This window comes from Neltuma alba, unplaced genomic scaffold, assembly GCF_004799145.2.
Source record: "Neltuma alba isolate B1F8T4 unplaced genomic scaffold, ASM479914v2 tig00004942_pilon, whole genome shotgun sequence".
In the NCBI taxonomy this organism is placed as follows: domain Eukaryota; kingdom Viridiplantae; phylum Streptophyta; class Magnoliopsida; order Fabales; family Fabaceae; genus Neltuma; species Neltuma alba.
This window is the reverse complement of record NW_021633921.1, coordinates 1-25,913: the sequence shown is the minus strand read 5'-3', so window position 1 is coordinate 25,913 and position 25,913 is coordinate 1. Positions and strand designations below refer to the sequence as shown.

The window sequence follows — 25,913 nt, the reverse complement described above, 5'->3', positions numbered from 1 at the left end:
AATTCTACTTTGACCAATTTAAAAAAAAAATTCCCCATTCCACTGGCACTTCTGGAGCTCCAATGGCGTTGGAGTTTAGGCCATTGTCACCGGTAGAAGCCACATATTCTTCTTCGGGAAGAAGAGACAAAAACAGAGACGCAAATACTCACATGAATAATAGACAAATTCATTGAACCCTTCAAAACTTGAATTGACGGCTTGGATTCTAATTTGGAGATTTCGTATTTTCTACTTATAGTCATACTGCCTCTCAATCTCCTATTAGTTAAAGCCAAGCAATTGTGTATATGTCCTTTTTTTTTCCCTAGGGGCCGGGCATTATCTTTTGATCTGTTGTGACTTCTGTTCATCCAACAAACAAATTTTTGTCTTTTTATTCAGGAAGTAACAATGGAAATTCTTACTACTATTGCTGGTAAAATATCTGAGCTAACTGTGATACCTATTGGAAGGCAAGTGGGATATTTATTATTTTACAAAGAAAATTTTAAGGAGCTAAAGGATAAAATTGAGGAGTTGAAGACAGAGAGAATTCGCAACGAGCATCTTGTTGAAGCAGAAAGAAGCAGTGGCAGAGAGATTGAAGCTGATGTAAAAAGATGGCAAGAAAGAGTTGATGAGACCATGGGAGAAGTAGAAAAACTTTATGAAGATCAGACTCAAGCTAATGTACGGTGTTGGAAATGGTCTTTTCCTAACTTGAAATCAAGACATCAACTTGGTAGAAAATCAAAGAAAATGGCATTCAACGTTGCTGAACTAAAGGAAAAGGGGAATTTTGAGGGTCGAGTTGGGTATGTTCGTGCATCTAGCATGGCAAGCTTAATTTTGGCTACTCGAGGCAGTGAAAAGCTTGAGTCAAGAAATTCATTGAAGAAGGAGGTTATGTTGTCTCTAATAGACCCTAAAGTAAGCAAAGTTGGAATTTATGGTTGGCCTGGGGTTGGAAAGACCACTCTAGTCAAAGATATTGCCAAACATGTTAAGGATGAAAAGCGATTTGATGTGGTGGCGATGGCAACTATATCTGAAATATTGGATGTTGAAAAGGTTCAAGACGAGATAGCATATCAATTTGGCTTCCACTTGGATGAGAATACCACAATTGGAAGAGCCGACCGCCTGTGTAGAAGGATAAAAATGGAAAAAAAATGTCCTTATTATACTAGATGATTTATGGGAGGAAATTGATTTGGACAAGTTAGGAATTCCCTCTGAGCTGGATGTTAAGGGTGGCAAATCATCATTGCCTTCTCAACGTTTAGATATTTCACAGAAGAATGAGACTTGTCAAGGTTGCAAATTATTGTTGACTTCTAGAAGTTTAGATATTTTACATAAGAATGAGACTCAAAAGGATTTTGCTCTTGGAACAATAAATGATACAGAATCATGGAGGTTGTTTGAAGATATGGTTGGTGATGCTGTTGAAGATGGTGACTTGAAAAAGATAGCAACTCAAGTGGTTGAAAGATGTGCAGGTTTGCCTGTTATGATAGTCTCAATTGCAAATTCATTAAAATATAATAAGAATACTCACTATTGGAAAGATGCCTTGAGCAACTTAAAGCAGTTGATAAGGGGGACATGCGTGGGACTGTTTTTTCAGCTTTTGAATTTACTTACAATCGATTGGAAGATGATGAAATGAAGAAGAAAGTATCTTGCTTTGTGGTGTACATGGACCATCCCTGTTGGTTAGTGACTTGTTGAAATATGTAATTGGTTTGGGTGTTCTGAAACACACATATACTGTTGAAGATGCAAGAAACCGATTATATAGAATAATTCATGCCTTGAAGGCATTCTGTTTGTTACTTGATGATGATACAAGTGAGACTGAAGCAATTAAAATGCATGACCTTGTTCGTGAAGTAGCTATTTCAATTGCTTATAAGAATGAATATGTCTTCGTGCTGAAAAGAAATGGTGACAAGGTGCGAGATTGGTCGAGCAAGGGTTTTCTCGAAAGATGTACCCAGATAATCTTGACACTATGTTTTATCCAAGAACTTCCTCAAAAGTTAGACTGCCCCAATTTAAAATTTCTCTACTTATGTGGCACTGATAATTGCACTTTGAAAATTCCAGACAACTTTTTTGAGGGAATGGAGAATCTTGAAGCATTAGATTTGACAGGCTTGATAATACCTTCACTGCCTATATCTCTTCTTTCCTTGACCAAACTTAAAACATTGTGTTTGGATCAATGCACTTTGAAAAATATGGCCGGAATAGGTGCCTTGACAAATTTAGAAATTCTTAGTTTTTGTATTCATACATGGTGGAGTTCCCGAGTGAAATAGGACAACTGACTCATATAAAAATGTTGGATTTGACAAATTCTAAAATTAAGATCATCCCACCCAACACTTTGTCCAAGTTGACTAACATAGAGGAACTTTATATGGGCAATGCCTCAATTAAGTGGGAGGAGGAAAGTCCAGCTAAGCAAAACGAAAGTGCTAGTCTTGCTGAGCTTGGGTGTTTGACAAGCCTGACTACTTTAGAAATTCAAATTCCTGAGGCTTGGATGTTGTCGAGGGATATGATGTTTGAAAAGTTTGAGAGATATAAGATTGTCATCGGAGATAAATGGGAATGGTCAAGGAGCAAAAGCACCTCAAGGTTGCTAAAGCTAAAGCTTGATACTAGCATTCATTCAGAACATGGGATTAAAGCATTGATTAAAGAAGTGGAAGATTTGTACTTAGATGAAGTCAATGGAATTTTCGATGTGCTTTTTGATTTGAATGGAGAAGGATTTCCTCTACTAAATATCTCCATATCCAAAATAATGGCCAGGTTCAGCATATCATCAACACAGTGGAGTGGAATGAAACTCATGTTTTGTTTCCAAAATTGGAGACACTAATACTTCACAATCTCAATAAGTTAGTGAAGATATGTCATGGCCCACTTCCCATTAATTCCTTTGGCAAACTCACAATCATCAAAGTCAAAAGTTGTGATCAACTGGTATATCTCTTTTCTATCTTAATGGAGAAAGCTCTTTCTCAACTTGTTGAGCTCCAAGTTTTAGAATGCAATTCAATGAAGAGGATTGTGTTAATTGAAACTGAAAATAGTGGAATAAGTAGTGATGAGAAGATTGAGTTTCATTCACTACGCTCCTTGAGTCTTTGTCATTTGCCAGTCATCCATGATTTTTGCTCAAATGAAATGACATCTTTTATGACAGCCACATCATTATTTAATGGCACTAAGGTATGTTTCTTTTTCATTCGTTTTATAATTTTGTTATTTACGATTTAGATCAAATGACTGAATCATAAATAGCTATCACAATCATCATCTATGGTATTTTTAAATATATATATATGTATAAATCTAGAAGTAGAATGTCAAATTCTTAATGTAATGAGGTACTCCCTCCGGATAAATTATATTTTTAGAGAAAATCATAATTTTGTCCCAACAGATTTGTTAGATAAATTATAGACAAGTCCTAAGAATCTCTAGTATCAATGTTTAACACATGCAAAATATCTAAAATGCTATTCTAAGCCTTCGACCTTTGACCACCATTGATGGGTGACGAGCTGGTAAGTACTAGAACCAGCAAGGCATTAAAAAATTATCATTAATATTTTATTAATAATTAATTTAAATATGATTATCTTTTTTATGAAGTAAGTATGATTATTTTAATAATATTTTCTTGTAACAAGTTACAAGCCCATATGTACTATTTACAAATCATACATTATTTACAACTTATGTCTTTTCTCACATTTTCTTCAAATTTTATAAATCCATTTAAAATTTGGCCTCTTTCCTTTTTGCAAGTTATATCCGTAAATTTTACAATTCCTTGGTTGTTATTTTTAACTCATAAATTGCTTCCCAATTCTTTTCATACTACAACTGATCAGTTCTCCTTTGAACTGCAATTGAAATTTTTGTATTTGCAAAACTCAACAACTAACTTTTCTCCGAGGTGATCCAAACCTATACGTTTTTTATATATAGAAATCCAATTTTATTTTTATTTTTAAAGAAAACTTCTTATTATGTTAGGTTATGTAATTTAGATTTATAATACTATAATTAGTATCATAGTAATATATTAATACTCCATTTTCCTACTTGTTTAAATGATAGTTTTGCACAAACGCATTTACTTTTTAGAAGATGTTTACATAATAAATATTTACAAATCCATTGTAATATACCACTTGTTAAGATTAATTTTTACGGGGTGAAAAATTTTTTAACTCGGAAAAAAAATAAATTTGCAACATTTGAAAGACCTATAAAAATACAAATTTTAAAGTTTAACTTGTAAATTTTAGCAAAAAAAATTTGTATATGATCAAAACTTTAAAAATCTTACAACCAATTTATGAGGTGAAAATAGAAAAGAGTTAAAAAAAGAAAAGAATAATAAAATGCGAAGAAATAATTTGTAGAATAGGTGAGAAAAAGCTTTAAACGGATTCGTAAAATTTGAATATGAAAATAAAAATTAATTGGGTGGTGAATTGATGCAAAGTTTTATTTGCAATTAGCAGAGTAGACTTGTAAATTGTTATCGGGAAATATTATTAAAATAATGGTATTATAATGAAATAGTATTGAAATATTAATTATTTGTCATCTTTCAATGGCCAAAGGTCTAGAAGTTATAAAAATTGCACCCAAATGTTTTGAGACTTATATATAATTTATTAAATTCATGAGACCAAATTATCAATGGCTCTCTCAGAGTGGATCAAATTGTCATCTTTCCCCCCCTTTTTTTTTTTCATTTACCAAGTTGAAAGTAACAAATTTTTTCAATCACAGGTTAGTTTTCCTAGCTTGGAGGCCCTGAAGTTGAGTTCAATCAATCTGGAAAAAATTTGGGATGATCAAGCCAATTGTATTCAGAATTTGACTCACTTGATTGTTGAGGATTGTAGAGGACTCAAGCATTTATTCTCATCTTTTTCGGTTAGAAGTCTTTCAAAACTCAAACACCTTGAAATAAGCAAATGTGAGATGATGGAGGAAATCATTGCTCCAGATTGCCTTGCAACACAAGAGGTATTACGATTAGATCTGAAATAAATGTTAACACCATAACATCAAACATTTGCGCTTGTGTAGTTCTATTCAATATCATTCATATTAAATGTTGGTTCCTTCGGATTTGAAAACTGTGCTTTGTATCATAGGTCCGGTTCACAAAGTTGGAGACCATGGTAGTTAAAGACATGGAAAGCTTGAAGAAAGTATGGCGCCTTCAATTTGCTAGTTTAAAGAGTCTGGAGGTAAGCAATTGTGGGAAACTTGTGGATATTTTCCCATCTGATATGCTGGGAACGCTTGGAAGCCTTGAGACTTTGACTGTCAGCAGTTGCGGTTCAGTGGAAGAGATATTCGAATCAACCGCCAAAGGAATCCATAATGAAGACGAAAGAGCTACACAACAAGTCTCACAATTGAAGAAACTCCATCTATTTGGCTTGCCAAAGCTGAAACACATTTGGAGTAGAGATGCTCAAGCAAACCTTCGTTTTCATAATTTGCAACTTGTGCGCGTTGAAGACTGTGAGAACTTGGAATACCTTTTTCCATTCTCCATCGCAATGCAAGCTACTCAACTAGAACATATTATCATAAAATATTCAGGGAGGATGAAACATATTGTTTCAGGCAACGAAGTGATCCCCATGGACAGTCCAGTCAAATTTGAGTTTAATCGCCTGACCTCTTTGGTGTTTTGGATTTATTGGAACTTGAAGGACTTTATGCTGGAAAACATAGTTTACTATGTCCATTATTAAGGGCATTAGATGTCCGCATGTGTTTGAAATTGAAGCTCTTCAAGACACAAGGTACAAGACCCAAGATAGAGTTTTTGATGGTAAACAGCAAATCTCAATGCAGCAGCCTCTTTTTACACTTGAAGAGGTATAGAAGAAAAAAATCTTAATTTATTTAGACACCATAAATATCTCAATGCATGCATTTTTTTTTTCATAATATTTTTCTATAAAAAAAAATTAAACAGGTTTGATTATGCAGCCTATTATCACTTGTTTCCTACCTCACTCTTATACCTATTTATGTTGCTATATACAAAATATTTGACATATGCTTTTCACCTGTGTTACATATAGGTGATTTGCAACTTGGAGGAGTTGACCCTAAATAGTGAGGATGCAAGCATAATATTACAAGGACAACTTGCAAGAAAACACTTCAGGAAACTCAAATTTCTTTATTTGGCAAATTTTGAAGATGATCATGCTACTTTTCCCTATTGGTTTCTCCAAAACATAACCACTCTCAATGAGCTACTTGTTGAAAAGAGTTCTTTCAAGGAGATATTCCGAGAAGAAATACCTATACAGGACAAAGGAAAATTTAAGATCGGAACACGAATTAAATCATTGACACTCAATCGATTGGATGATCTGGAGCATATATGCAAAGAAGGATTTCAAATAGACCCAGTTCTTGAAGAGCTTGAATACTTAGATGTGGATCAATGTTCCAAATTGAAACACTTGGTGCCTTCCTCTGTTACTTTTAGTCACTTGACATATTTGGCAGTGGAAAATTGCAATGGATTGGTTCACTTAATTACCTCATCAACTGCAAGAAGTCTAGTCAAATTAACAACAATGAATATAACGAACTGCAATTCACTTGAGCAAGTTGTGGTGGCAGAAGAGAGGGAAGGGTCTGAAAATGAAATTGCATTTAACAGCTTACAAATTTTGGAGCTTGAGTGTCTGCCAATGATCAAGAGGTTCTGCTCTAGTAACTCTGTGTTGATCCTTCCATCACTAGTGAATGTTGTTGTTAAGCAGTGCCCAAGAATGAACATCTTCTCTATGAAAAGCGCAAGCACCCCAAGTCTTCGAGAAATACAATCAAAGGAAGAAGATGAAAAGATGTATTGGGAAGGTGACATAAACAGAACAATAAACAAGATGTTTGTGGATATGGTACGTTTTGAATTTGACTAAAAAATTTTGATAGACAAGAGGAAGAAGATCATTCTCTACATATAATTAAAACTTTTTCTGACTTACAATGGCAAAATTTTATGGACAAACATTTAAAAAAGCCTTCTGTTTAGTTTGCTTTATTTATGCCTTTATTTCTTTCTACTGACCCTGCACCTCAATTTTTGCAGGTGGCATTCCATAGTTTTGAGCAGTTAGAGCTATCTCAGTATCCAGAGTTAAGAGAATCGTGGTACAACCTTGTTCAACAGGGAGTGTTTGTTAATTTGAGGAATCTGGTAGTGCAGAAATGTGATTTTTTATCAGATGTGCTGCTGCCTTTAAATTTGGTGCAAGCGCTATCCAACTTAGAGGAGCTTCAAGTAAGTGAATGTGAGTCATTGGAAGTTGTGTTTGATCTGACCAACATGGATCGAAAGGAAGTCTTTGTTAAGGAGACCATTCCGCTGAAGAGAATAACTCTCTCTAGTCTACCTAAGCTCAAACACGTATGGAAACAGAACTTCCAAGAAACTGTCAGTTTTAGAGAAACAACAGAAGGTCAAATCCAGCATCAGCGTCGTGCATGTTCCATTCAACAGGTATGATATGAGACTTGCTGCTTAACTATAGTTTGCGTTATGTTTTGAACAGATGTAGCATAGGTTTAATATTTATTTTTACCGTATTTACTCAATTAAGAAAAAGGCAGATTCCGAAGATCCAATAAAAATATGGTAATATAGTGTTAGCCACAAGGATTTTGCGTGTTTGTGTGAAATAATACTCGTACGTTTTTTCTAGTGCTGAATTCATTGCGTTTCGTAGCCTTGGTGCCTTCTAAGTTCTTCCTAGCCTTAATGCTTCTGTATGCAGTATATATGCTTTTGTTTGTTTTTTTTTTTTCATATTGTATTTATAAATATTCTGTTTTGATTCATGTGAGATGGAAAAAAAGTAAAAAATATTGTTCAAATTTTATTTGAGACACGCATATCAAATAAAAACTTTTATTTGTTTTAATTTGGCTAAACTATATGTTTCTCCTTTATGTTTACATTAGGTTTTTTTTGGTCTCTTAAGTTTATAAAATGCATTTGTAGTTCAACAATCTTAACGCCATTAGTTTTAGGATTAAGGTACAAATTTGTTCTGAAGGTTTTCTTTCTGGTGAGTTTTTTTGTATTTAAATTTGTCCCAAAAGTTTAAAATTGTAGCAATATTACTACCTATAGTTAAAAATGTTAACTCACATCACTATTTTAACAGTCAACGTTAATGTTGTAATAAAAAGGGGCAATATTTCTACTATTTGAAACTTTCAAGGCAAATTTATACCTAAAAAAACTTGTGGGTATCTCACAATCTCAAGTAAAAACTTGTAGGGAAATTTACATGTTAACCCTTTATTTAATTTAACGGAAAATGCTGATCCATCAATAAATGTTGATCCATCAAACTTAAGTGAAGACTGTAAAATTAAATGTTGACAGAACATACCTAAATTTTAATATTTTTAATCTAATATTTTTATTTTGAAAATTAAAATTAAAATTAAAATAAAAATAAATGAGGCAAAAATATAATATTTTATGTTGAAAAAAATAATACTTTTATGGTTTTTGGCTGGTTAATTTTAATTTAAATATAAAAATATTACTTTTTGACAATATACAATAATATTATATTAAAAACATTAAAATCCTGGCATTTTTGTTGGTGTTTAATTACGTAGTCATCGCTAAGTTTAATGAATCAACATTTTCCATTAAGTGAAACTAAAGATGTTAAGATTGAGGGATTAAAAATACACTTTGTAAACTTAAAAGACTAAAATAAAACACGTTGAGAGGTTCTTTGAGGAATTGGTGTGTCCTTGGTGGCCAGATTAGGGAATGAAGCTGCAGATCACATGGCAGCTTGTGCTATGGGAGGTATGGTACCAAATGGATGGCTGAGTTGGCCACCATCCTCCTTGTTGACCTTTCTGCAGAAAGAACTCCGTGGTGCTGAACTGTCTTCGTTGCTGATGTGGGAGAAAGAATAGGAATTGGTTGTGCTGCTGCTTTTTCCGTGTCTTGGCCGTTGCCTGCTGTGTGATTTTTCTTTGGTTGGTTGTGTTGGTTTTGTTTTTTGGTTGATGTGTTGCCTTTGCTTTATTCTTTCCTTTTCTGCCTTGTTAGTTTCTTTTGGTGTTTGTAAGCCTTTTTACTTGATTCTGAAATAAAAATATTGCACTATTCAGCTCAAAAACAAAAAAAAGAATAAAACATGGTATAAATATAAAACGCCAAACATATACTTTAGCCACTAATTTTTAAAGACTTCCTAGACAATCGGAACCTTTTTTTTTTTTTGCCAGAATAATTGAAGCTTGCTAAACAGGGAGATTTATAAATCATAACAATCTTGCTGCGCGTTGTTGTACATATTTTAAGATTTAAAGATTTAACTTCTTGATTCATCATTCGCAGGTCAAGTTAGTATTACTGAATTATCATAATTGGTCATGTTTCATGACATATCATGTCTGTGTTTGACTTGCCTTATTCAAATAAATGGCAGGTACGTTTCCCCAATTTGCAGCTTGTGTGTGTTGAACACTGTGAGACCGTGGAATACCTTTTTCCACTCTCCATTGCAATGCAAGCTACTCGACTTGAACGTATTACCATAAAGTATGCAGGGAGGATGAAAGTAATTGTTTCAGGCAAAGAAGGCCTCATGGACAGTCCTATTAAATTTGAGTTTAATCACTTGACCTCATTGGTGCTTTGGAATTTATATGAACTGGAGGGATTTTTTGCTGGAAATCATGGTGTACTATGTCCAGTATTAAGGGAATTAGATGTCCGCCTTTGTGTGAAATTAAAGCTCTTCAAGACTCAAAGTACAAGTGGCCAAGAAAGACTTTTTGATAGTAAACTCCACATCTCAATGCAGCAGTCTCTTTTCACACTTGAAGAGGTATAACAATAATTATAGGGAAAAAAAAAACTTTTGTTTAGACACCATAAATATATCTCAATGCATGCCTCGTTTCATAATAATTTTTTGTATTTTGCCAAAAAAAAAAAAAACAACATAGTCATCTTTGATTTTTTGCTATGTATCACTTAATTGCTTCCTGCCTCACTATTTTATTTCTTTTATGTTGCTGTGTACAAAATAGTTGATCAACGATTTCTATCTATGCTGTACATAGGTGATTTGCAACTTGGAGAGATTGGCGCTAAATAGTGAGGATGCAAGCATGATATTACGAGGGCAATTTTCAGGGGAACACTTCAGCAAACTCAAATTTCTTTGTTTGGTAAATTTTGATGATGACCATGTTATTTTTCCGTATTGGTTTCTCCAAAACATCACCACTCTCGATGGGCTACTTGTTGATGGAGTTCTTTCAAGGAGATATTCCAAGAAGAAATGCCTATAGGTCACAATGGAAAATTTAAAACTCGCCTTAAAGCTTTGAACCTCGGGAATTTATATGAACTCCAGCATATATGTAAAGAAGGATTTCAAATAGACCCAGTTCTTGAGGATCTTGAATACTTATGGATCGATTGTTGCTCCAATTTGAAACACTTAGTGCCTTCCTCCGTAACTTTTAGTCAGTTGACATATCTGGAAGTAAAAAATTGCAATGGATTGATTCACTTGATTACCTCATCAACCGCAAGAAGTCTGGTCAAATTATCAACATTGAAAATAAAGAACTGCAATTCACTTGAGCAAATTGTGGTGGCAGAAGAGGCGGAGGGATCTGAAGATGAAATTGCATTTGGCAGCTTACAAATTTTGGAGCTTGAGTGTCTGCCGATGATCAAGAGGTTCTGCTCTAGTAACTGTGGGTTGAACCTTCCATCACTAGTGAATGTTGTTGTTAAGCAATGCCCAAGAATGAACATCTTCTCTATGAAAAGCACAAGCACCCCAACGCTTCGAGAAATACAATCAATGGAAGAAGATGAAAAGATGTATTGGGAAGGTGACCTAAACAGAACAATAAACAAGATGTTCACGGATATGGTATGTTTGATTTGACTCAAAAATTTCTGATAAACATAAGTGGAAGAAGATCATTCTCTACATAATGACAAATTTTTTCTGACTTATAATGGCAGAAGTTTGTGGACAAACCATTGGAAAAGCAAAATGTTTATGTTTAGTTTGCTTTATTAATGCCCTTTATTTTATTTTTTTAACTAACCCTGCACCGCAAATTTTACAGGTGGCATTCCATAGTCATACGCATTTAGAGCTATCTCAGTATCCTGAGTTAAGAGAATCGTGGTATAGCCATGTTCAACCTGGAGTGTTTGATAATTTGAGAAATTTATTAGTACATAAATGTGACTTTTTGTCCGATGTGCTACTGCCTTTAAATTTGGTGCAAGCGCTATCCAACTTAGAAGAGCTTCAAGTAAGCGAATGTGATTCATTGGAAGCTGTGTTTGATTTAACCAACATGGATCGAAAGGAGGCCCTTGTTAAGGAGACCATTCAACTGAAGAGAATAACTCTCTCTGGTCTGCCTAAGCTCAAACACATATGGAAACAAAACTTTGAAGAAATTGTCAGCTTTAGAGAAACAACAGAAAGTCACGCCCGACATCACCATCCAGAATGTTCCGTTCAACAGGTATACATGATATGAGACGGCTGCTTAACTGGTTTGAATTACATATGCTTTGAATGAATGCAGCATATGTTTAATATTTATTTTTATCATATTTAATCAAAAAATAGGCAGATTCAGAAGATCCAAGGAAAATATGATAATACAGCGTGAGTCACAAGGATTTTGTGTGTGCAATGATATATATAAAATAATTGTACGTTGGCCGAAATCATTGTCTCATTGTGCAGCCTTGGTGACTTTTGAGTTCTGCCTAGCCTTATTACTCCTGAATGCAGTATATATGCTTTTTGCTTTTTTGTCATTTAGTACTTATAAATATTTTGTTTTAATTGATGTGAGATATTTGGGGAAAAATAAAAAAAATATTGTTCAAATTTTTTTAAGAAGCCTATATTAAATAAAAATTTTATGTCTTTTTTAAGACTTTAGACAATTGAAACCTTTTTTATTGCCAGAATAAAAGAGATTTATAAACCATAATAATCTTGCTGCCCGTTGTCGTAAAAGTTTTATGATCTAAGGATATAATTTCTTCATTAATCGCTCGCATGTCAAGTCAGTATTACTACTGTTTTATCATTATTAGTCATGTTTTATGACGTATCTTGTCCGTATCTGACTTGCCTTATTCGAATAGTGCCCATCATTATGAAACATATCTGTAAATACATGGCAGGTACGTTTCCCCAACTCGGAAAAAATGATAATAGAAGGCATGCCAGAGCTGAACACGATATGGCACCCCTGCTTCGCCTCAAACTGCTTTGACGGTCTTAAGACGATGGAAGTCTCAGAGTGTGACAAACTTGAGAGCATATTTCCATCATATATGCAGAGAGCATTTGCAAGTCTGGAGGCATTGATGGTTAGTGATTGTAAGTCAGTACAAGTCATATTTGATTTTGAATTCAGCTCCCAAATGGGCAGTGCAGAGGAGACGGCACGACTACAGAAACTAACTCTGCTTCGGCTACCAAAGCTGAAGCAGATTTGGAGCAGGAATGCTGAAGCAAACCTTCGTTTCCTTAATTTGCAACTTGTAGATGTTGATGACTGTGACAACTTGGAATACCTTTTTCCACTCTCCATTGCAACGCAAGCTACTCGACTTGAACGTATTACCATAAAGAATGCAGGGAGGATGAAAGTAATTGTTTCAGGCAAAGAAGGCCTCATGGACAGTCCTATTAAATTTGAGTTTAATCACTTGACCTCATTGGTGCTTTGGAATTTATATGAACTGGAGGGATTTTTTGCTGGAAGTCATAGTGTACGATGTCCAGTATTAAGCAAATTAGATGTCCGCCTTTGTGCAAAATTGAAGCTCTTCAAGACTCAAAGTACAAGTGGCCAAGAAAGAGCTTCTGACGCTAAACTCCAAATCTCAACGCAGCAGCCTCTTTTCACACTTGAAAAGGTACATGAATGATTATAAAAAAAAAAAAATCTTGATTTATTTAGACACCCTAAATATCTCAATGCATTCATTGTTTCATAATAATTTTCTATATTCAAGAAAATGAATCTGGTTTCATTATGCGTGCTATTCATGACTTGCTTCCCGCCTCATTATCGTATCTTCTTATGTTGCCGTGTACAAAATAGTTGATCAACGCTTTCTATCTATGCTGTGCATAGGTGATTTACAACTTGGAGAGCTTGGCGCTAAATAGTGAGGATGCAGGCATGATATTACAAGGGCAATTTTCAGGGGAACACTTCAGCAAACTCAAATTTCTTTGTTTGGCAAATTTTTACGATGGCCATGTTATTTTTCCGTATTGGTTTCTCCAAAACGTCACCGCTCTTGACTGGCTAGTTGTTGAATGGAGTTCTTTCAAGGAGATATTCCAAGAAGAAATGCCTAAAGATCACGGAGGAAAATTTAAAACTGGAACACGACTTAAAAGTTTGACACTCTCTAATTTACATGAACTCCAGCATATATGTAAAGAAGGATTTCAAATAGACCCAGTTCTTGAGGATCTTGAAAGCTTATGGATCGATTGTTGTTCCGATTTGAAACACTTAGTGCCTTCCTCCGTAACTTTTAGTCAGTTGACATATCTGGAAGTAAAAAATTGCAATGGATTGATTCACTTGATTACCTCATCAACCGCAAGAAGTCTGGTCAAATTATCAACATTGAAAATAAAGAACTGCAATTCACTTGAGCAAATTGTGGTGGCAGAAGAGGCGGAGGGGTCTGAAGATGAAATTGCATTTGGCAGCTTACAAATTTTGGAGCTTGAGTGTCTGCCGATGATCAAAAGGTTTTGCTTCTCCAATTACTTCTTAAAATTTCCGTTGTTAAAAGAAGTGGTCATTGAGCAATGCCCAAGAATGAACACCTTCTCAGCTGGGAGAGACACAAGCACACCAAAGCTTCGAAATATATCATCAAAAGAAGAAGATGGAAACGTGTATTGGGAAGGTGATCTGAATAAGACAATAAACAAGATGTTTACGGACAAGGTATGTTTTGATTTCACTGGAAAATCATTCTTTATTCCCCTGATATACGATGAGAAAATGGTATGAACAAATTGTCAGAAAAGCCAATTGTTTATGTAAAACGAAAAATGATTGTGAAAATATCTTTAATTTTTATTGTAAATATTTATTTTCATGATTGTATAGCTTTTATTAGCCTTTATTATTCACTTCTCCTTTTGCTCGGCGCATCCGTTTGGATATATCTTCACTTTTATATGAATTGAAAAATACAAATTTCTCATGTAATCCAGAATCACATATTGGTGCCATTGCCATAAAAGCTTTAACGAAATGAAGATGAGGCTGTGTTTAGGTTTGAGTTAGATATTTTTATCCTTTTTATTTCTGCTAACATGATAGTTAGTTAATACTTTGAATGAATAGTATTGATTTTATTAGCTGAGAGTAACAAAATGTCATTGTTTAATTTGTTTCGCTCCCCTTCTTGTCTTTTCCCTTACCTTTGTAATTATTTGCACAGGTGGCATTTAGTAGGTTCAGTCTTTTGGAATTTTCTGTATATCCAGAACTGAAAGAACTATGGTATGGCCAAGATGGGCCAAATATATTCCGCAATTTGAAGCATCTGGTGGTGCGAAAATGTACCTTCTTGTCCAACGTGATTTTTTCATCAAATTTACTGCGATTGATATATGCATTAGAGGAACTGGAAGTATCAGAGTGTGATTCATTAGAAGTGGTATTTGATGTAAATGCATTGGATGAGAATGCAAAAGAATCAAAGGAAGTTAGTCGGTTGAAGAAATTAACACTCTCGGCGCTTCCAAATTTGAAATGCATATGGAACAGAGAAGCAGGAGAAATAATCAGCTTTGAAAATTTACAAATGGTGAAAGTTGATAAATGCCAACACTTGAAATGTTTGTTTTCGGTCTCACTATGCCAAGATTTGAGGCGACTTGAAGAGCTTCACATTGAGTCTTGTGGTGTTGAGGAAATTGTTTCAATTGAAGAAGGATTAGAGGAACTCAAGTTTGATTTTCCTCGGTTAACAATCTTGGAGCTATGGGATCTGACACATCTCACTAATTTTTATCCAAAAAGGTATACTTTAGAGTGTCCTTCGTTGGAATGGTTAAATGTTCGTGGATGCGAAGAATTGCAAATATTTGCATTTGACCATTTGAATTCCCAACCGCTTAGGGAGGGTGACAATGAGTCGCAAATTGAACAAGCTTTGTTTCATATTGAAAAGGTATGCATCCTTTTTTCTTTTTTTTTTTGTATAATTTCTTCTATCTGTCTTAATTACATTTTTTCTCCAAGAAAAAAGATGCATGGTTGAGGAAAACTATAATTATGTATGTGGTTTGTAAAAGTATAAAAAATATTTTATGTTATCTTATTAGTAGATTATATGATAAAAGAAACAAATTATATTTTCTTTTTTAGGTGTCTCAAAATTTGGAGCGTTGCCATTAAATGAAAAGGACACTACGAGGATATTGAATGGCAAATATGAGAAAAATCTCTTTCAGAGCATCAAAAGGCTTCGTTTGCAATATTTTCAGGGAACTCCATAAAGTTTCTGAATGATTTAATCCAAATATTTGCAGCTATAAATACACTACAAGTGCGTTGCAGTTCTTTTGAAACACTCTTTCATTCAGAAGAAATTAATCATTGTTATATTGGAAGCCTTACCCAAATTAAAACGTTGTTGCTATTTCAATTGGAGAAGCTTGAGCATATATGGAATAATGACGACTCAGCATCGCATCCCTTGGTTCAAAACCTTGAAAATATGTATATAGTGCAATGTTCTAGGTTAAGAAGATTGGCACCACCTTCGACATCTTTCGCAAGCTTAACCACCTTGGAAGTAAAGGATTGCAATGACTTGATGTACTTCATGACACCTTTCACGGCTAAAAGTCTCGTCCACCTCTCAAGCTTAACAGTTAGCAATTGTGGAATGCTAGAGGAGGTTGTGACGACTAATGAAGGGGGATCAGACGAAGAAATCATATTTGAAAGCTTGAAGGATTTGGAGCTAACTTGTCTATCACGTTTCAAAAGCTTTTGCTCTGGGAAACACACCTTCATATTCCCCTCTTTGTGTTAATGGAAGTGACAGGATGCCCCAAAATGCAAAATTTCTCGTCTGGAATCATTATTGCCCCATTTCTAAAATCAGTGACAGTGGAAAATGGGAAAAGACGCTGGAAAGAAGACCTTAACACCACCTATCCACCATTGTTCACAGAGGTATGTATGCTAAAAAATAAATTCTGAGATGATTGACACTCCTGTAATATCGTGTATGTGTCTCAACCTCCATTTGTAAAATCTAAAGAACTAAATTTAGACAATATTTTGCTGCAGCAAAATATGATTGACTGAAAAAATATGTAAAACTTAAACACAGTCAAATGAAAACTTAAATATGGGTAAAAATATTGAATGTAAATGTGCGTTGCCGTCAAGATATAATATCTTGTGTGCCTACCTTAATCAGGCAACTCGAGAAGGAGACGAAGGGAACTATAAGGAATCTTCAAGTGATATTACCAAAAGCAGTCAAACTCATCAAATGAGTGCCAGTACTACCACAGCATCAAGCTCTGGGGAGCAAGTAGGACAATGGAAGCCTAATCAAATTGCAGACATTGGGAAGCAAGAAACACACAAACTTCCAAGTCAATCTTATAACAAAGAGCTGAATGAGCAAGCCTCGTCAGGTACTGAGAGGCCTTTGGCTCCGGTTACTCAAATTGCCTCCAGCCCTTCTACAAATCAAGAAAAAGGTATTGAGATTGCCTTGCACTCTGCTATTTGCCATAAATAATCACATGTTTCTTTGACTTTGGCCTTAATTTCTTTTACAGGTTTGAGTGTATTAGGTATTTATCACTATCACTATCCTTTGGTATATTTAATGACTGATTCCTTTTGTTCAGTAGAGTGCTCAGTGACACTTTGTTATCATATTCATTGGCTTGATTAATGTTTTTTTTTTTTGTGAGATACTCCGCATTCTGATTTTTATAATCCGAAATCATCTAAAAATAATTGACAGTACTAGAAAACTTCTGAAGATGCCAAATTGTTTAATTAAATGACCACCTTTAGTATTAGCCACAGAGAACATACATAAATAATTTCTTTCACGTGTAAGAAGGAAGGAATTTATTAATTATTTATCTACAACCTCATGCCATTCTACATTAAATTTCTCACTAATCTGAGAGGAGCTTTGTTTAGGTTCCTTGAAATAAAGCTCTACGTTTTCTTAATTAATTATTGATTCTAATATGCTATGATGGGAATGAAAACTAATAGAAGAATCACAAGACTCAAAGACTCAATCTAGCAAGAATCTATTCGAGCAAGCACAACACTCAACGATAAAGAAAGTAATGTTTTTCTTTCTTCCTCTTCTTTTGGTTTTATTTTCTTCGGAGTGTTTAGATGTAAGATATTTTTTATTTTGTTAAAACGTTATATCATTCTATTTACTCTCAGTTTTTTTAAAACTAACAGGTTTAACTAAGGGGACTGAAGAGATGGGCGAGAACATTGGAAGACCATTGGTTGAAGCTGCTAAAAGTGCTCTTAGCCCCACAGGAGTTTGTGATGCAGGTACTGATATTATTTTAGCATGTGACAGATTATCCAAATTGCTTCTTATAGGGTAATGCATGTCCATTATAGTACTTGGCTTGTTAATTTTTTCTGACTTTCTTTTATGCGAATTGAAATATATTAGAGGAATTACAAGACTTAAAAATTCGTCCACGTTAAAATTTGATCATCCGGACCACAATACCTATGCTGTAATTGAAATATCATCACTCTGCTTTGGTACATTCCATGACCTTCTTTCTTCTGCAGAAAGTTCAACCACACATTTTTATTGCACTGATCATATAGGCATAGTTCATTTGGAGAAATTATCCTTACTTGCTGTCATGGGAAATAAAATCAACTACAGAAGAATCACTAACTTAAAATTTCCCATTTCTGAGAATTTTCTTAATCAGATCTTCACCACCATTGTTATCGCTCTTGTTAGAGGGAAGGAAATTATTTTTATTTTGTTAAAACCTCATGTCAAATAATTTGTATTATAGTATTAGTATTTTTTTATTTATTCACCAAAAGACCATTGGTTATAACTATTAAAGGCACCAATTTCTACTGCATTTCAGGATCCATGGGTTCACCTTGTTGTAGTGCTCATTTTCATAATTAATGTTTGTAACTTCTTATCATGTGAGAAATCTTTTGAAAATATCATGTGACTTGGAAATTTGGCATCCTATAAGTTCGTTCACCCAGGCCTCGTGTGTGTCCTTGCATTTTTTTTTTTTTATTCTGTATTCTTTTTCCTAATTAACTACCATAACCTTATATCGTGCCAACTCAAATATACCAGAGAAAAAGGCTTCAAATGACTTCTCATCTTTTAAATTTTAGAAGCTTTTTTTTTTCTTTACAATACCTTGCGTTATTTGTTAGCTAAGTATTTCTAAACTTATTTGTTTGGCTTTTTGACTCCAGAGATGAATGTGACTACCGAGAAACCCTTAATTCATGCTGCGCAGGAAGCACAAAGACCAGCTGTAGTACAGGACATAGGTCCTAATCCTGTTTTGATGGATCTTGATCTAATACTCTTGCTTAATTAATTCATGATTTTGACTTTCTGTCATGTCAACTGAAATTTGTTAGAAGAATCACATGAGTCAAAAACTAGTTCCAGAAAAAATTTGTTCAATCTACCCAAAACTTTTGTGACTAGTGGCAAAAAAGAAAGTAACGGATTATTTCTCTTCAGAAAGAAGTAATTTATTTTATTTTGAAAAAAATCTTTTCTCATAATTTTTTAATTGTTTTTTGGCTGTTGGAACTCAAGAGATTGATGACTCCATGGACAAATCCTTGATTCAAACTGACCAAGATGCAGAGAAACTTGCCACAACACAAAATACAGGTTCTTATCCTGTTTTGTATCTTTTTCTTTTTTGGGTAGTATTCTTTGAATGAGCTAACAAGTCTGTTATCATGTTGATAAAAATGTACCAGAAGAATCACATGATTCATATATTGAGACTCAAAAGACATGCGATACTATTCAGAAGCCCTCAATTCACGTTGCTCAATATGTACCAAGCTCAACCATGACTCATGAAGCAGGTATTGATTTGCAAGCTCCAATCAATTTGAAATGAATTGACAGGGAAAGAACTGCAATTTTCGCAAGACTTCTTTTTCATTTTCTCAAAACCTGCCTCAAACTTTTTTCCCCCTCCTTGCTTGTTGATTCACCTCTTGATCCATCACCTTCACAAGCTGCAGAACCTATGATCTCATCAATACAGAAATCGAACATTTATAGAAACTACAAGGGAATGATTGACATTCCTGAACAAAGCATGCCATATTTGGAGGCTGGGGTGGAGCGGCATCCTCACGTGCTTGATTGGCTCAACACAAAGCGACGAAGAGTGTTTGCTTCCTTCTTCTTTTCCTTATTTGCTGAGGTGACTCGTATCTTGAGGACCACTCGAAGAGTTGACTTGACAGAAGATGATCGAAACTACATCAGAGAATGTTGCACAGCGTTAAAAGGGGCTGGCTTTGATGATTCCTGGATCAGTTACGTGCATGGCTGCATTGAGGAATGTGAAGATGGAGAAGACATCAAGAGGAAGGTTAAGGAGGCTGAAGATCATGCTTCAAATTTGAAAGCTCAGCTTGAGTCCATCAACAAGGAGTTATCTTCTGTGGAGGAATCCATAGTGTTGTTGCGTGACAGGTCCAGTAGGCTGCATGATTTCATCGAGTCCTGAAGTTTGTGGATTCTCTTGGACATTTACTTGCTTTGACATTTTCAGTATATATTTACTTATGTGTGCTCATTTGTAGTTTGTCTAATGTACATTATAAGAAATGTGTCATTTTGGATCTAATGAACTTAATCTTTCTGCATGTAACTTGCAATATTGAAGGAATGTGATCATAAAGGCATTGTTCATGGTAGCATCAGTGACGTTGTTCTCTCGTGTTTTTGTTTCTGAGTTCCCCTGTTAAATGTAAACAAAACAGGATTTGTTTGTCTTCTGCTAGCGTCTTTTGGAGCAGAATGGATTCGTGTTTCATCAATACATTGATAAATGTGTTATCTACCATCTTAATCTTCATCATCTCATATGTTTATCTGAATAAAAACTGATATTTGGATAAGGCATAGTGTTATCGAAAATTCGATGAAAAACAGAACAAAGCAGAGCAGTAGATAAGTTACAAGATATAAGCCGATCAAATTGTCAATGCCGGCTTTCAAGTCTATTTACCACGCCAACTCTCGTTTTGTTGGCTTGCGTTGTAAATATAGACAGCTAATTGGTACAAACATTCAGGAGATTCATATTAAAAAGTTCCAACTTTTTTCTTTCTTCTTCGAAAAATTTAAGCCAAAGGAGATTTTTTAGTTGCATGTCAAACCTGCTCGCTATTTGTGAAAGAGAGTTTAAATTTAGTGCCTATTTAAATTCAGCTTCAAATAAATTATAACAGTTAGAAGTCAATACTTAGGTCTTTAACCTTATAAAAGGTCTTAAATGGTTATTTTTAAAAAAATTAAACTTAATATATTAGTATTTTAGACTTTTTATTAAGATTCAATATCTCAATATCATCATTTTTTGTTAACAGTTTTTAGACTAAAAGATTAAAAATATACTTTTTTAAAGTCAAGGAACCAAATCAAAATTTTATGTAAATTAAAACTTAAAAGACTAAAAATATATTTTAACCTTTAAAAAAAAATCCAAATCCCTTCTACACACGTCAAAATAAATTAAAAATCCAAAAACATAATTATTTCATAAGCTATCAAACAGTCCCTATACATGCTAAAATTAATTTCAAACATATATCTCGTAAACTACTATTGCTTTTCAATTATACTCAGAAATCAATCTTATAATCAATTTTATAAATTCATTACAACCAAATTCTGTTTTTTCAACTCAAACCCAAACACACTCTTAAGTTTTCTCAATGACTAGTACATAATAAAGAACTGAATAAATCAGCATCTCTTAAAAAACAATTAAAATTTATTATCACTCCTGAATGGTGATAACTATTCAAAGAATGTTTCAATTTTTAAATCTTAATATGATATAAACTATATTTCTTGTCGCCTTTCTAAATTTCTCTATAACATCTGTCATAGGTCATTCATTTCCCCCTTTGTTAACTCCACTGATCTGCACAGACATTTATAATTACATCAAATGGAATAGTTGCATGCGTTGAATTGTAAATTGAATTCTATGGATTGAAAGCAGAAGAATGCAAAAAGCACAAACTCAGAAACTATATACTGTAATTCAAATTATAGATGACGAGGCGGGAACTGCACAACTTGCTTGATCAAAACCAGGAACAACCAAAACATCTACGTATAGAGAACAAACTTGATGGCTTGGGTTCGGGATCAGACTCTGGTTTCTTCCAAGGAAGATGCTTAAAGAATGCTTTCGCCGCTCCTTCCACGCCATCCTCGTTTTCTATGGCCTTTGCTAGTTCAAGTGCACGATCCTTTACCTGGAATCACATCATATTGCACATATAAACATGATGGTCATAGAATTTCTGCTACACTGCTAATCATAAACTTCCTTAGAGTTTCAAATAACTGAAATGCTCTGCACGACATCTCAACCATGGGCGATAGGCAAGTCCTATCATCGTAGCTGAAAACTAGTTCTTCTCAACTAGCAAGCAAAAGCAGAAACAAGTATATCTCTCATAAATTGCTTTTTTCGCATCACAATCCACGTTTTAGTATCATGCATCAATAATTAGCAGACAATGCGTAGAGTGGTTAAGGTCCCTCTTCACTTCTGACATATATATATATGCTGGCTTTCATATTATCAAACTTAAAAGTGACAGAAGGTTATATTACCTTGGAATCTAGCATAAAATTTATTGCGTCAACCAACTTAGTCAGAGAAAACTCATCAACTGGGATGGGTTCTGGACCAACTCCTTTGGCATGAACTCGTTCTCCCCAAAATGGTTGATCACCAAAGAATGGAACTACGGTTGTCGGGCACTACAAGGAAACATTAAAAAATAATAATACTAATAATAATAATAAAAAATTCCTTTCAAAAAAAAAAAAAAGACAGAATCAGAATATATGAAACTTGGTTATGTTGAAACGGATCGCAAATCTAAAATCGTCAAGTTGTTGGTAGAATAGAAGGTCGTATTTTTATTGTGATGGATTCGGATAAATTAGGCCATTGCTTTAAGTTAGGAATAGGCTTCATTTTAAGTTGCTCCTGGAAGATACGCATATGATGGGAGATTTTTAAGGAAAAATAGGTCGGGGTTTTTGCCCCAATTTCTTAAACGTTGGCTGTAACAACTCAACATAGGTAGTAGTATTATATTTCAATTATTTGTATTTGATCTATTATGCAGAGAGAGAGGGTCTATAAATTACTTACTGCAGCCTTTAGCCCAGCAGCCGTAGTTCCTGCACCTCCATGATGTACCTGGAAGAAACGGGGAAAAGAATAATAACTTGCAAATAACCAAAAGTAAACAAAAAAAGAGAGATTTTACCAAAAAAGAAACAGAGAGAGATTTGTGAGCACATCATTAAGAATGAAAAATCAAAATTTCCTACAGAAAATTTTTCGGAGAGGACTGTGACTTGTCATGAAACTAACAAAAACGCGATCTTATTCCACTCCACAATTTGCTAACTAAACCTGTGCCATAACCATTTTTATTTATTTATTATCTGAGTTCACTAGCCATTTCTTTTCATGCTAGGATGCAATACAGATGTAAAAAAAAAAAAAAAAATTACCAGCAGTAAAGTAATTGAAGTCAAATCTTTTCGAGCATCCTTAGGTCAGCATCAACACACACCAGGCAAAGTAAACTTAGATGCACTTATTATTATTAGGCCTATGTCATGACCATATGAAGTGAATTTTTATTACAGCCAGATAGATTTAGCAGGGCTGTTGTGTCCCACATTCATGAGATGAACTACAGTTCTGCCCAAAATTTGGAATCATGCTCAGCTTAGTTTATGGTTGGGCTTTGGTCCAGGATCCAATCATAGTTTAGAGTCTCCGTTCACTTCATTGACCATGGCTTGAAATCTTGGGCAATTCAGGGTATGAACACACACCAGGCAACGTATTTAAATCAAATGCGAAGTAGACAAAGCAAGATCATGGCTGATTTGGTTCAAACATGGGTTTAGGATTTGCTGTGCCTCAAACATGAGTCTAAGAAAATAAATGAGAGCTTATGGGTGCTTTTTTTTCTAACTGGGTTTGGGTCTTGCAAACAGAATACCAAATATAGTCTAAACCACCTAAGATAACTACCATCATGCAATAACTACCTATGATGGAGATTATTAGCATGTCAAGCATTAAGATGGAGGTTCCCAAGAATATTGAAGCCCTTGACTGGCCAAAAAAATTATAGTAAACTGCTAAGTTAGAGCAGAAAGCCCAACACACTTAGACAAGTTTGAACCAGCAATTTAGCTGGCTGACACTAAAACTCCTCTACATCTACCATGGCACAAATTTCTGAGAATTACAAGATTTATGTTAGTGATTTCCTGATGTCAAAGTATCTTTGAAATTGTGGCGAACCAAGATTGATAGAAACAGAGGATCTCACCACAGCCTTGCAGCGTAAGAATAGCCAGTCATGAGGGCAATTATCCAATAAGTATATAGAGTCTTTTGGTTCTGCCACTGAGAAGAAGCAGCATAAATAGTTTAAAACCAAAGACGATTACTACAGAAAAAGAAAGTAAGATTTTATCTTACAATTTCCAAGACCTCCCCATCCTTTATTGATGATGCCCCTCTGTCCAGTTTTTTCTAATGCTTCTACAATGATTTGAGTCATTTTTTCTGGTTTTTTGAACAGGCTGTAATAAGTGTACAAGAAAGAGATGAAGTAAATAAGATCAAAAGAGCAAGATAAAATAAAAATCAGTTCATGAAATCCAAATTCCCTTCTTTATTATTTAGCCGTATACGAAGCCTCAAGTATAGCAGACAGACAATCGTTAAAAAAGGACAAAACTTCAAACAGGGGAAGTACCAAATTGTACTAAGGATGCAATAATACTAACATCCTCATAATTCATATATTATCCTTTATATTACGTAAGTTCGTCATCAAGGAGCGAAAAGACCTAGTAACCAGAAGGCAGTTTAATTAATAATGGCTCTTTTAAGCATATGGTAATTAAGTAATAATTCCTGAACCTTAGCTTTAAAATTTAGGATGTTTTATCTCATTCAGCGTTGAAAAATAGATAAAACCAATTAATAGGACCATCTGATTCTCATTTGAAATGATATTTTCAATAGTCTTTTACGTGTTTGTAAAAAGTGGAAAAAAAAAAAATGAACACCTTGCAGAGTAGACCCTCTGTAAATTATGATACAGTCAAGTTATATAACGATTAACTGATGTTGCAGATTGGCCTGTCTTGGAAACCATTTCCTGCCCATTGTATATCAGAACCAAATTGAAATGCCTGAATCTTTTCGAAGAAGACAACATAAAGTTCAAATGTGCTTTAGCACACAGGATGATATGGCCAAAATGCGTAATGGGAAGAAAGAAGAGACTTACCAGGCTACCAAATCCAATGTAAATAGGCTTGTTACCTCTTCAAGCCACTTCACGAGTGACTCTGGGGGTTGATAGTTTGATGCAAGATCAAGGAAGCAAAACCCAACAACGTCAATTTTTGGACCCCAGTCTGCAAACCAAGAAATAACGGAGATTAGATGCTCCTGTCATGGGTCTGCAGCAGCAGAAGATACAGAAGATAATACAGGTTATGTTTCAAGCACTTGACACACCTTTTACATGGGGTTAACGGTTCAAATAGGAGGAGAAAAAGAAACAATAAACCATTGGAAGAAGTTCACTTACTTAAAGGAGAAAAATAAAAACCAAAAAAAAGTTTTTTTTCCCCTTTTGTTTTGGGGTTTTTTTTTTGGGGGGGGGGGGTTGTTTTGTGAAGAATGAAAAAGGATAGAAGAGGAAGCGACATGCCCAAGATTAATTGACGAGGCTTTTCCCAACAGCAAAGCACACTGTCTTTGCCGAAACATTTTCCTTAATTGAAAGAAATAATTTCAAAAGTTCTTTTTATTTGGCCCCAAAGAACCAACAGCATAAAATAAACATATATCAAAAACAGAATCAAGGGCAACGACTGTTATGATATGAAATGCTATAATGTGCAGCATAAAATATGACTATAAATATTTGTCCAAGACAAATTTGACTATAAATATAAAATGTTTATGATTGAGATCTAAAGCAAACCTTTTGGTTTAGGAACAAGGTGAGGGCTCCATATATATGCATGCGGCACATCATTATCAGAGCCCTGGGCATCACTTAAATATGTGACTGGCCGCAGCTTCAACTTTTTTCCTAAGATCATTGATCATGTCTCGTATTCCCAGCCAAATGAATGAGTCAACAATTTGATATGAAAGCTGAAATAGTGATACATGACTAATTTCCAGTTAAAATACGTGGACAAAGAAAGTGAAGGAATCATAAGAACTGATACAAATTAAGAAACTCACCCTATATCCTGCTGGTTGCTTTACACGAGACAAAGGATGTGGAAATTCACTGGTAGGCCTGAAGGAAGAAGACAGTACACACAATGTAGATTTAAATTTACCGCAAAACAACTAATAAAACACTTTCAAAAAAGCATGAATAAAATTTTGTACACTAGAAAA

General features: G+C 34.5%; 2 protein-coding genes and 1 pseudogene across 2 annotated transcripts; 2 read left to right on the top strand and 1 right to left on the bottom strand.

Annotated features, from left to right (window-relative positions):
* The first annotated feature begins 3,003 nt into the window (after nucleotides 1–3,003).
* Nucleotides 3,004–11,137, top strand: LOC114746342 (uncharacterized). The gene is made up of 9 exons (XM_028934570.1): nucleotides 3,004–3,231; nucleotides 4,813–5,052; nucleotides 5,184–5,693; nucleotides 5,776–5,922; nucleotides 6,132–6,965; nucleotides 7,157–7,567; nucleotides 9,531–9,855; nucleotides 10,717–10,997; nucleotides 11,093–11,137. Exons 1-9 carry the CDS (start codon nucleotides 3,004–3,006, stop codon nucleotides 11,135–11,137), a joined length of 3,021 nt encoding a protein of 1,006 aa, XP_028790403.1.
* A 299-nt stretch (nucleotides 11,138–11,436) lies between these two features.
* On the top strand, nucleotides 11,437–15,966 carry LOC114746341 (uncharacterized). Its single transcript, XM_028934569.1, has 5 exons — nucleotides 11,437–11,610; nucleotides 12,287–13,027; nucleotides 13,249–14,085; nucleotides 14,588–15,322; nucleotides 15,895–15,966. The coding sequence occupies exons 1-5, from the start codon at nucleotides 11,437–11,439 to the stop codon at nucleotides 15,964–15,966; spliced, it is 2,559 nt and encodes an 852-aa protein (XP_028790402.1).
* Nucleotides 15,967–21,488: 5,522 nt separating this feature from the next.
* LOC114746343 (sterol 3-beta-glucosyltransferase UGT80A2-like) lies at nucleotides 21,489–25,862 on the bottom strand (annotated as a pseudogene).
* Between the last annotated feature and the right edge of the window lie 51 nt (nucleotides 25,863–25,913).